Source organism: Mobula birostris, chromosome 14 (assembly GCF_030028105.1).
Source record: "Mobula birostris isolate sMobBir1 chromosome 14, sMobBir1.hap1, whole genome shotgun sequence".
NCBI classification, from domain to species: Eukaryota; Metazoa; Chordata; class Chondrichthyes; order Myliobatiformes; family Myliobatidae; genus Mobula; species Mobula birostris.
The window spans coordinates 3,900,831-3,914,020 of NC_092383.1; the positions used below are offsets into that span (position 1 = coordinate 3,900,831).

The following is a 13,190-nucleotide window of genomic DNA, read 5'->3' on the forward strand; positions in this document are numbered from 1 at the left end:
GGGGTACGGTCAATCAGATTATGCACAATAACAATTTGACATGGACTAGATGGGCTGAAGGGCCTGTTTCTGTGCTGTAGTACTCTGACAAGACACTTCACTTTGGGCATCAATTGTGAATTCTGTATCAAACTAAATAAAGGTAAATTAAAATCCAACCTGTCAAAATAGTACTTCATCAATGGAACGGAGTCTTTAGAGGATAGGTAGTTGATTGAGTTAAACTGAGATTAGATTTCTTTCAGAAAATAACAGTTCATGAACCACATTGTGGATGCCAGGGTAGCGTAGCAGTTAGTGCAATGCTGTTAAAGCTCGGAGTGGGGGAGTTGAGAGTTCAATTCTGTTGCCGTCTGTAGGGGATTTGTATGTTCTTTCCGTGAATACGTGGGTTTCTGCTGGGTGGTCTGGTTTCCTCCCACGTTCCAAAGTTGTACTGGTTAATAGATTAATTGGTCACAGTTAATTGTCCTGTAATTAGGTTAGGGTTGAATAGGTGGGTTGCTGGTGGCAAGGCTCATTGGGCCAGAAGGGGCTGTTCCACACTGACTCGCTGAATAAATAAATAAATAAACATATAAAAGAGAATTGAAATGTCACATGCTTTAGAGGAAAGATGAAAGGACCAATGATTTTCTCACTGAGGAATTTAATTGCCTAAAACACCATCTGTTGTTGACTGACTACTGTGACTAGTCAAGATTCGAGATTCAAAATTCAAACATCTACAGCAAGTACAAGTTCAAGTTTAATTGCTGTTCAGCCAAATGAAACAGTATTCCTGCAGGGCCAAGGTGCAAAACTCAGTACCACAGCACTCTGGAGGGGCCAGTCTCCAATGTAGCGCAGACCTCAGCTCTCTGCCACACGGGCCCCAGTGTCTCCTTCCCTGGCTGTCTACAACAGCTGACACCGTGGCATGCAGGAAACCTACAGTGAAATGCACCTTTTGTGTTAACAAGCTAAGGATGCGCTGGGGCAGCCTGCAAGTGTCTCCACACGTTCTGCACCACCACAGCACACCTGCAATAACTGTTAGTGCTGCTTCATGTCAAAGTTCAAAGTAAATTTACTATCAAAGTACATAAGTGCCACCTTGAGGTTCATTTTTTTGCAGGTATTTACGTGGAAAAAAAGAAACAATAAATTCTGTTGGAAACTTTACAAGAAGACACAAAGACTGACAAACACTGATGTGCAGTGTGCAAGGAGACAAAATGTGCAAGTAAGCATGTTACTGGTAACACGACAATGTTTACAACTTTGATTTATATCAAGTCTTCAGTGTAGCAACGTGTCCCAAGGAGATTCATGGGAGTGATTATTAAACTACTAAAGGTCAGGTAAAGCGAGAATGGGAGAGGAGAGATTTCAAGGGAGGATTTAAGAAGTTAGACCCTTAAAAGTGAAGGGCATCTTCTAGCTCAGGGTTCGCAACCTGGGTCCACGGACCCCTCAGTTCGTGGTCAGGGTCCATGGCGTAAAAAAGGTTGGGAACCCCCGATTGAATTCTGATCAGGAGGCTGGAATCAGAGCTCAAATATGTTGTGTCTGGAAGGAGTTGGGGTGACAGCAGAAGGACAAGAAACGGGAGGTGCAAGAGCAGACGCCATCAACCTGAGCAGGAGGGAAGCAATGCTTCCTGAGGAAGGACATTTCCAATGTCCTAGACGAGGAAGCCTCACCTTGACAGCAGATGTGGTGGAGACAGGAATCTCAGAGAAAGGAACGGCATCTGTACAGGAGACAGAATGTGGAGAGCTGTGCTCTAAGTGGCTGCAGGGGTCAGCAAATGTATCATAAAATACTCATTATTTATTCCTGTCACTGCCTGTAAGGAGTTGGTATGTTCTCCCTGTGACCGCATGGGTTTTCTTCGGGTGCTCCGGTTTCCTCCCACAGTCCAAAGACGTACCAGTTGGTAGGTTAATTGGTCATTGTAAATTGTCCCGTGATTAGGCTGCGGTTAAATTGGGGTTGCTGGGTACTGTGGCTCGAAGGGCCTATTCCACACTGTACCTCAGTAAGTAGAATTAGTAAATATTATACTGTATGACTTCCTACCAGTTTGACTTTGGACTGTGGGAGGAAACTGGATCACCTGAAGGAGACCCAGGCAGTCGTGGGGAGAACGTACAGACTCCTTACGTGTCCTGACGGAATTGAACCCCAAACTCTGGAATGCCGCGAGCTGTAACTGCGTCGCACTAACCGCGTTGCTGCCGTGGCGCCCGAGGAGAGGCTGGTACCCAATGGCATTACCTCAGGAAAAATTTTAAATCCCTTTGAAATGGTCGTACAATAAACCTGAATCCAAGTGTCAGAAATCCGCTATAATGGTGGCTCTGGTCCTAATACAAGCACGTAGGATGAGTGTACATGAGCAAAACAAAAGTGGGCACGGGAACATAGTCATAGTCATACTTTATTGATCCCAGGGGAAATTGGTTTTTGTTACAGTTGCACCATAAATAATTAAATAGTAATAAAACCATAAATAACTAAATAGTAATATGTAAATTATGCCAGTAAATTATGAAATAAGTCCAGGACCAGCCTATTGGCTCAGGGTGTCTGACCCTCCAAGGGAGGAGTTGTAAAGTTTGATGGCCACAGGCAGGAATGACTTCCTATGACGCTCAGTGCTGCATCTGGGTGGAATGAGTCTCTGGCTGAATGTATTCCTGTGCCGAACCAGTACATTATGTAGTGGATGGGAGACATTGTCCAAGATGGCATGCAACTTGGACAGCATCCTCTTTTCAGACCCCACCGTGAGAGAGTCCAGTTCCATCCCCACATCACTGGCCTTACAAATGAGTTTGTTGATTCTGTTGGTGTCTGCTACCCTCAGCCTGCTGCCCCAGCACACAACAGCAAACATGATCGCACTGGCCACCACAGACTCATAGAACATCCTTAGCATGGTCCGGCAGATGTTAAAGGACCTCAGTTTCCTCAGGAAATAGAGACGGCTCTGACTCTTCTTGTAGACAGCCTCAGTGTTCTTTGACCAGTCCAGTTTATTGTCAATTTGTATCCCCAGGTATTTGTAATCCTCCACCATGTCCACACTGACCCCCTGGATGGAAACAGGGGTCACTGGTACCTTAGCTCTCCTCAGGTCTACCACCAGCTCCTTAGTCTTTTTCACATTAAGCTGCAGATAATTCTGCTCCAGAACAAGTGTTCTGCCCTCTTTTTAGCGTTCAGGATGTCCTAAATGTCCTTTGTCACCCATGGCTTGTTACTTGAATAACGAAGGACAGTTCTTGTTGGAACATTGCAGTCCACACAGAGGTTGATGTAATCAGTGATGCATTCTGTGAGCCCATCAATATCCTCTCCATGTGGCTCACAGAGTGCCTGCCAGTCTGTCACCTCAAAACAACCCTGGAGCACCTCATAAGCCTCCTCCGACCATTTCATCGCTGTCCCCGAGGTTGCAGGTTTACTCTTCACCAGAGGCACGTAGCAGGGTTTTAGATGCACCAGGTTGTGATCTGACCTTCCCAGTGTGGGGAGGGGAGAGGAGTTGTATGCATCGTCAACGTTAGCGTCCATCAAATCCAGAGTCCCCTTCCCTCTGGTTGTACAGCTGACATACTGCGTGAAGTTGGGCAGTGTTCTAGCCATGGTAACCTGGTTGAAGTCACCTGAGATGGTAATGAGGGCACTCGGGTGCTGGGTTTGTAATCTGGCTATGACGGTGTAAATAATGTTACACGCCAACGCCGGGCCGAACGGCTGTGCTGTTCCACTGGCGGACTGCTCCTGCTCCCGGCAGGCATGGTACAGCACCGGAGCTGGGAGGACCGCGTAGTCCTCCCAGCTCCGATCCTCCAAGATCCCAGAAACCCCAGACCTCCGGCATCCCACAGTCCCTCGGCGTGACTGAGCAAGCGGTGGCGGCGGCAGGCGGCAGCTGTGATGATGGCGGAGCCCGACGACTGGGGTGAGTGCGGGTTTTGTATCTCGGGTTTGGTGGCGGCGGGGCGGTGCGGTGCGACCCCGCTCTAGTGTCCCTCTAACCGCCAGCTTCTTATCTCTTGCAGAGACGGTGGATTTCGGAACGCAGGAGGACTCGCTGAGGAAGCCGGTGATCGTAGACAGATGGGAAGGCGAGGACGAGGATGAGGACGTGAAGGTAAAGGCCGGGGCTGAGCGGCTGGAGCTTCCGGGCCGAACGGGAACCCCGTCTCCGGCCAGTCTCTAGCCCAGGCTCAGGCTCGGAGTAGAAACTTCCAGAGCCCCTGGCTGCTGCCCAGGCCACTCCTCTGCTGCCCCCACCCACTTTATCTCCCTGGCTCTGGGCCTCGGGTGCGTTTCAGAACCGGTGGGAAGAAACGACGACTTCGACGTCCTTGTCTCTGCGCCACTATTCACCGTGAAGTTATGGACACGTCGTGTGTTGTCCGCCCCCCCCCCCCCCACTGTCCCAGGCAGTCCTACCCCTCCTCCACAGTTGGATCCTTGGTCTCCTTTTTACTATCTGCCTTAGTAACTTCTGGTCTTACAACTGCAATAGATCTCTGCTCCTGATCTCCTTCTTGTTTCAGTTATGTCCTACAGCTTGGCGTTCACACCCCTCCCTCTCCATTTCCCTTGAAATCAACAATTTTATCATTTTTTAACTGAATTGTCTGTTTACTGTGTTTAAGACACTGAATATAAATAATTGATTTTGCTACCAAAAATATACTTTATTCATAATATATAGTAATATGCTTTAATCAAGCAGCATGATAGTGTAGTGCTTAGCACAGCACTTTACAGTATGTTCATTTTCTGCCACTCCTTCCCACAGTCCAAAGGTGTACCAGTTGGCAGGTCAATTGATCATTGCAAATTGTCCCATGGTTAGGCGAGGGTTAAATTGGGGGATTGCTGGACAGCGTGGCTCGAAGGACTGGAGGGGTCTACTCTGTGCTGTATGTCAATAAATAAAAAAAAAATTCAATACATTCTGTTGCAACGTATAAATGCCACTCACCTTTCCTCCAAAAACAATGCATCCATGAAGCATTTGAGGGGCAATAATATAGGATCCAACCCCTCAGTGGCAGCAGGGCCCGAGACTGTGTCCTTCCCCACAGAGCCTTTGTGGTGACTGCACTGAACTTCAACACCCCTCAGCACCTTTTATTACACCTTGGAATGAATGTTAGCAACTCTCACTTGCACTGGAAGACCCAACAAATCATGGCTTACTGATCTTTATGGAAAACTTTGTGGCTGATTTTACTAGGGTTTTCCATTAACTTTCTTCTTTTGCTTAATGCACATGGTGGGCTATGTACGTTATATTTTATTTACATCACGTAGCCTGAGTACATTTTGATTAGTACTGGTAATTGCATCTCCCTGTCACCTTCATACAACTTACAGTGGACCCACAGTGATGCTCTTCTGGGGCTATATAGATCTTGTACTCTTATATAGTTCAATGCATATAGCGGGGAGGGGTTGACAGATTGCAGTGGAGAAGGAAGGTGAAGCAAGGTTTCTCCATGCACAATTTTTCTGTAATGTTTTTTCTGGGGTGGCGGAGTGGAGATACGTCTTTGCCAAAGGAGGTGTAAGGCACTCCTTCAGCCCGCAGGTCACCCTTGGGCAAGGTGTAGCACCTGCTTAGCGCCCCCCCCCGATTAACGTTATGTGAAGCCTTTGGAGCAGCTGGTAGATGGTTGTAGTAGCAGCTGGTGCATAACACAAGTAGTTATGCGACCACTGACACCAGGCAGACAATCTTTGATAGTGACTGGGGTCACCTGCCTTGTAAAGACACTGCCCAGAAGAAGACAATGGCAAAGAACTTCTGTAGAAAAAGTTGTCAAGAGCAATCATGGTCATGGGAAGACCATGATTGCCTATGTCATATAACATGGCACATAATGAAGGAATATTTATTATGTTCAATTTCAAAATGTTTAAGAAATGACATTTGCCAGTAAGCTTCATGTTAGTCCCCTTACTGTTGAATCACATCTAGATGTGTTGAATTCTATTCGTTGGAGCAGATCAATAAGCCACCCCAAAGCTTGGTTTGGGCCATTTTGCTACAAATTACTTTGGGTTGAACTTTTTTTTATTTTGAGAGGGGTTAGGGGTTCATCGAGGAGTTTCTATATTGTATGCTACATTCCAGATCTTACACTGTGCCAGCGGATTTTATTGCATCAATCTATTGAAGACTTCCTGATCTTTGTATGTTGGATGTACCTTACTACTGATTGAATTTGATGTTCAGTGTAAATGTGAATAGAGGGCTTCATCGTCTTTGTTAACTTAGCAGCAGCTGTTCCATGCAATACATGATAATTTAGAAAGAAAAAAGTAAGTAGATCAATTGTAATAAGTATATATGTGTTCATACATCAATAAAAGTTTTCAAGTGTTTTAGTTAACAAACTAAATCTCTTCAAACTCCTGATGAAACATAGCTGCTATATCTGTAGAGTTCTGACATTCAAGCTGTAAGTGCTTTGGCTGAATGGAAACGCCATGCTGATAAAAGTCAGTGTCACCTAGAGCTGAATTCCCTTCATTGTAATCCCAGTGAAAGCAATGGACATGTCAAACAATAATGGCAGATAGTCATTCAGTAAAACTTTTCTCATAGTCCAGAATGCAAGAACAAGGCTGAAAAGTTTTTAAATGTCAGCAAAATCAGTGTGTTGAGTTAACTCCTTAAATCTTACACTATTATAAACCACTGAAGCTTTGTGTTATCACGTTGACTAGGACATCAAGCCAACTGCTGAATTTTTATGGTGCATGTTAATGAATTTAGTAATTCAGAAGTGGACTCCACACTGTCATTATGACAGTGAAATTTATTAAATGCAATAATTAGTGCGTGAAACAATAAATGTAAACCAGAAAAGGTCCTGCAGATCTGACAAGTTTCAAGTAAAGATACAACATTTAGCAGCCAGGCAGATGGTGAGGAGAGAGAAATATGGGGTTACTGATTCGGGTTAATTAATTTTTGAGAACCTGCTTTTATTTTCATTTGAACTATGAAGTACATAAATTTAATCCTTATGAATTTGGGTTGTGACTAAATTTTGTCACTGGTGATAGTGTGAGCAATTTGAATTAGAGAGTCATAGAGTGCCACAGCACAGGCACAGGCCCTTTGGCCCATCTAGTTCATGCTGAACTTATTCTTCCAAGTTCCATCAACCCGCACCTGGACCATACCGCTCCCATCCGTGTACTTATCCAAATTTCTCTTAATTTGAAATTGAAACTGCATTCACAACTTCCATTGACAACTTGTTTCATGCTCTCACCACCCTTTAAGTCGTGGGTTCCCAATAATTTTTATGCCATGGAGCCTTGCTGTTAATCAAGGGGTCCATGGACTCCAGGTTGGGAACCCTTGCTCTAGTGAAGAACTTCCCCCTCAGGTTCCCTTTAAATATTTCACCTTTCACACTTGACCTATAGCCTCTAGTTCTAATCTCATCCACCCCCAATGGAAAAAGCCTGCTTGCATTTCCCCTATCTATACCCCTCATAATTTAGAATATCTCAATCAAATCTCTCCTTATTCTTCTACACTCCAGGGAATAAAGTCTTAATCTATTCAGTCTTTCCCTGTAACTCGGGTCCTGCAGTCCTGGTAACACCCTTGTCAGTTTTCTCAATTGTAAGACGAGGTGAAAGAACATGAAAGAGTGAGAGTTTTTGAAGCTTCCTCATTTTCCTTTGTAGATTTATGGTGTTTTATTCCTGTTCTGACTCACTAACACATCTTTGGAACAAATTCCTTCAGATTATGTTCACGTGACATTCATTACATGAAATGGTTGAGGCAAATAACGATACATTTAAAGATCAACTAAAGATACAGTGCTTATTTAATTTAAAAAATACAGTAATTCATAGTTTTTAATGATTATGTATTGCAATGTACTGCTGCCTCAAAACAACAAATTTCAGAACATGCTGGTGATATTAAACCTGATTCTGAAGTGCTGGGGAGGTGGGGTTAAGATGTATCAAGGGATATACTGATGAGATGAAGCTCGTGCAGAGCACGAACATCAACATGGGCCAGTGGGTCCAAATCGCTGGTTGATTTTGAATTTTATTGACTAAAGCGTTCTTTTAAGTTTCTGAAGTACTGCTTTATATAGAATGCCATATAATTGAGAAGCTAAAATTCATGTAGGTCCTAGGGGTTTTATGCCATGGACCAATATAAAATAGTATAAAAGCTATATATATAATTATATATATATATATATATATATATATATATATATATATAATGTGTGTGTGTGTGTCTGTTGAAACTGTATAAATGATGGGTGAGGCCTCACCTGGAGTATTGTAAGTAGGTTTAGAAAGGATGTGCTTAGTTTAGTTTAGTTGTTTTTTTTTCTTTGGGATGGGTTTTTTTTTCTTGATTTTTTTCTCTTTTTCTTTCTTTTACCTCTTTTTTGCTTTATATTATCCGTGATCAGTTCTACATGTATGGGAGTTTTGGTAATTTTCACTATTTGGTTTTGAAATTACTCTTCTTTAAATGTAACAATGCATCTCATATTATCTGTATTATTGCTATGTTTTGTTTCTATATTTTGAAATTAATAAGAAGATTGAAAAAGAAAGAAAGAAAGGATGTGCTGAAACTGGAGAGGATTCAAAGGAGGTTCACAAAAATGATTCCAGGATTGATTGGCTTGTCATATGAAGAGTGATGGTTTTGGGACTCTATTCACTGGAATTCAGAAGAATGAGAGGTGACCTCATTGAAACCTATCAAATGGTGAAAGGCCTTGACAGAGTGGACATGGAGAGGATGTTTCCTATGGTGGGAGAGTCTCAGACCAGAGGACACAGCATCAGAATATAGGGGCATCCTTTTAGAACGGAGATGATGAGGAATTTCTTTAGCCAGAGGGTGGTGGATCTGTGAAGGCCAAGTCTTTATGTATATTTAAGGCAGAGGTTGATTAGATGCTTGATTGATCAGGGCATGAATGGATATGGGGAGAAGGCAGGAGATTGGGGCTGAGAAGAAAATTGGATCAGCCATGATAAAATGGTGGAGCAGATTCGATGGACCAAATGGTGTAATTCTGCTCCTACGTCTTATGGTCTTAACACCATTAAACAAGGGGTAAGTGGACCCCAGGTTGGGAACCGTTGTTAGGATAAGAATGGCAAAGCTCAATTAAGTGGAATCAATGAAATTTGACGTGAAATTTGTCTAAGCTTCACTTCTATTTTCTGATTTGTAAGACAATCTAATGCTTTTTCATCCAAGATACTACTTTGGTTTAGATGCGACTTTGTGAAGATGTATTTATGGGTTACAAAATTTTTTCCTGGTTAGACTTGAAGGTTTCAATTGATGAAAAGACAGTTAATCAGAATGGGTCAGTTGTAATCAAGATCTCTCTCTTATTGTCTAATTTGATGAAGATTTCCAATGTTTATTCAAAAGAATTTATCTCAGAGTTCCAGCATCTGTGATGTTGCTTTTATTATTTGAGGCATTGAGTTTAAAAGTCATGAGGTTACGTTACAACTTTATAAAACTCTGGTTAGGTCACATCTGGGGTATTGTGTACAGTTCTGGTTGTGCCACTGTAGGAAGGATGTTGAAGCTTTGGAGAGGGTGCAGAAGAGGTTTACCAGGATGCGGTCTGTTTAGAGAGCATGTGCTATCACAAGATGCTGGATAAACTTAAGTTGTTTTCTCTGGAGTACCGGAGGCTTAGGGGAGAACTGACGGAGGTTTATAGGATTGAGAGGTGTAGATAGAGTGGACAGAGAGTATCTGTTTCCCAGGGTTGAAATGTCAAATACCAGAGGGCATGCATTGAAGATGAGAGGGGATATGAGGGGTAACTGTTAACTTATGCGTTTTCATTATTGAGTATTAACATTCTCCAGCCAAGTGTACAGTACTGCTCTCTTCTCCACAGAGATCTAACATTGAATCTTTTCAGGCTCTCAAAATATACCCACATGATATGATAGCTTGATCTAATGCTGCTGCTGAAATGCCTCATTTAGCTAAAACCTGGTACCTGAGGTTCCGGTGACGTCATCGTTCAGTATAGCAGCTTAAATCAACAGTTCCTCCGGAAAAAAGCATATTTGCCCCGTTAATCCATCAAGTATAAGATCTTTTGAAAATATCAGGATTTATAATGTTCCCGAAGGAGCGGAGGGATTGTCGATGATGGACTTTGTAGACAAGCTGCTGCGGGAAGCGCTGGAGGTTCCCCAGACTATGGAGATTGAAATTGAAAGAGCACATTGTTCGCTCGTCCAGCGGCCTCCCAGAGACAGACGAAGTAAACTGCATTCAATAGTACTTAAATTCCTTTGATTCAAGAGCAAGGTGGAGATTCTACGAAGGGCCTGGGGTAAGAAGAGGGTTTTTTGGAATGGGAAGTTGATCGTGATTACCCCCCCCCCCCCCGGCGGTCCTACAGAAACGGAAGGAATATTCCGAAGCGAAACGAATATTAAAGCAAGAAGAGATTAAATTCCAAACCCTGTACCCTGCTAAACTGAGGGTATTTTACCAAGAAGGGATGTGACTGTACCAGACGGTGGAGGAGGCGACTACAGACATGAACAACAGAGCACTGTCCATTAGTGTGGTCAAACCAAGGGAAAGTCTGGCTGAGCAGTTGTCCCGAGCTGCTTGAGAAATAGTAAGAGAACCTAGAAAGCAGGAGACGGGAGCAGGATGAGAGAAGGCTATTAGGAAGAGACTGTCAGTTCTCCGAGGGCAGCCCTCACCTCCTCCAGAAGAGCCATAAGGTTTGGCTAACTTTAAAAGTGCTGATAAACTAAACGGAAGCAAAAATAGACGGTGATATACCTATCTCGAGAAATATGTGTTATAATGTGGATTTTATATTACTCAATTTTTAAAAATTCATTTATTCATTCCTTTTTCCCCACCTAAATGAGAATATATACATGGGAGGAATACACAGGGAAATCATTTCTGTGTAATGGACATAGTTTTTTTTTACTTACTTTTATAGGTACTGCAGCGGGGGCCCTCAACCCACAGGTAGGAGGGGCTATCCTCCACGGCTAGACGTTTCTTCTAGCCCAACCCAGGGTCATCTAGAGACCCCAGCCTTGGAATCACACCTTCGTTACCTTTTTTATTACTCGCGTTTCTTGACTCTTATTTGTTCAGGGAGTAGATCGATTAAGTTATATTCTGCAAATTTCAATGATATACTAACAGATGGCTAAGGACAAAGTAAAATTCATTTCTTTTAATGTCAATGGGCTGTTGAATCCAGTCAAGCGCAGTAAAATTCTATCAAAAATGAAAAAAGAACAAGCCCATGTAGTATATTTACAGGAAACTCACTTAAGTGATAATGAGCATGGAAAATTAAAGAGAATGGGCTTCACTAATTTGTTTTTAATCAGGACATAGAAGAGGAGTTGGTGTTCTCATCTCAAGTAAGCTAAATTTTGAAAAAGTATTCGAAATGGGAGATGAGGAGGGCAGATATATTCTGGTAAGGGGGAATACATGTTATGGAAATGTTTGTTTGATGATGAAATTCAATAAAAAGTAAATTACAAAAAAACCTGGTATGTGATTTGCAAAGACCAGCATCTGTTAATGGTTTCTATGTAGTATGATAATTTTTCAAGACTGAACATTTTGAGTGGGTTGCCCGTTATATTTATATTGTGTGATGTTTTATATATATGATTGTTAAAACCCTGGTAAAGTGCTACACAATAGGTTAATTGAAGAGCAGACTTTGGGTTAGATAAGAAAGAAGTTGGATTTTGTTAAGTACAAGGTTGTTAATGCAGGGTGGGAACTGGTTACTAATGGAATCACATGGAGATTGATGTGGTAGTTTTGGGACTCTGGATAAGGATGATAGGGAAAATTCTGATAACACCTTGAATTTACGTATTTCATTTGATGTAGGAAAAATGCCCCAGTGTGCCTCACGTGGCCATTGTCAACCTAAAATTACATACGATATTAAGGCAGGTGACCAAAGGCTTACTCCAAGAAATAGGAGAGATTTTATGGAAAGTCTTAAGGCAGTAAGGAGAGATTTTGGGGAGTTTAGAGATTAGGCGCTTGTCTGCTAGCAATGCTAGCACCAATGTAGGAAGGATAAAAATTACAGATACGCAAGTGGCCAGAATTGGGGAGCCATAGATATCTACTGAGTCCAGGCCCGATGATCTATTTTTGGCAGAATTTTCCAATGGCAAGCACATGACAAAGAAAAAAAAGGAGCTGATCAGGAAGGAAGCCTTTGGGCAGCCATAGATATCTACTGAGTCCAGGCCCGATGATCTATTTTTGGCAGAATTTTCCAATGGCAAGCACATGACAAAGAAAAAAAAGGAGCTGATCAGGAAGGAAGCCTTTGGGGAGCACTGCGAGCAAATTGCAGATCTGGGAAAAGATGTGATTGCTGGTGAAACTTTTAGATGCAGGTCATTTTAAATAAATGGCAGATGTACACGTGGATAAAGGAAGGCTCTAAGTCACTTGGATGTGTGGTTATCCATGTCAGTTTAAGCCAGATCGCATTGGGAGTATTGATTGCCTTCAGCACAATGTATATAGAATGTTATTGGTGACTAGTTACAGCACAGAAACAGACTCTTCCAGCTCAACAAACCAGTGCCACCTGATTACGCCCATGACCAGGTAACCTACCAAGCCACAGGTGTTTGGAATGTGGGAAACCAGTGCACCCAGAAGAAACTCATGTGACAATAGGGAGAATGTACAAACTTCTTGCAGACAGTGGCAGAATTGAACCCAGGATGCTGGCGCTGTAAACCATGCCATCACTTGGTAGAATTCTCGCCTGCTAGACTTTGAGACCCATTTTAGTAATGCAATAGGACTTGCATACTTGATTGGAAGAGACAAACACTAACTGGGAAAATTGAGCAGGGTGCAGGAAGTTACATATTTAATGATTTTGAGAGGCAATAGAGATTGACAGTAGAGCAGTACTTCAAATTAATATCTACCAAGGCATACTTAATTGATATCTTTTGCCTGTTTCTATTGCATGTTGGCCATCAAAGTTATGCAGATATTCTACCACCTTGCTCCCCTGTGTCATATTTCCCTACTCCTCACTTCTACATGGGAGAATTTCCAACAAACTTTTATTTTCAAATTGTCCTACATTTTC

At 42.6% G+C, this 13,190-nt stretch overlaps 1 protein-coding gene across 1 annotated transcript in view; it reads left to right on the forward strand.

The window, feature by feature from the left end:
• The first annotated feature begins 3,848 nt into the window (after positions 1–3,848).
• Positions 3,849–13,190, forward strand: part of LOC140209661 (eukaryotic translation initiation factor 3 subunit J-like) — a 44,047-nt gene continuing 34,705 nt past the window's right edge. Inside the window, exons 1-2 of the mRNA XM_072278003.1 lie at positions 3,849–3,955; positions 4,056–4,147. Of these exons, the coding sequence (XP_072134104.1) occupies positions 3,931–3,955; positions 4,056–4,147 (117 nt within the window). The 5' untranslated portion in view covers positions 3,849–3,930. The remainder of the gene's footprint in view (positions 3,956–4,055; positions 4,148–13,190) is intronic.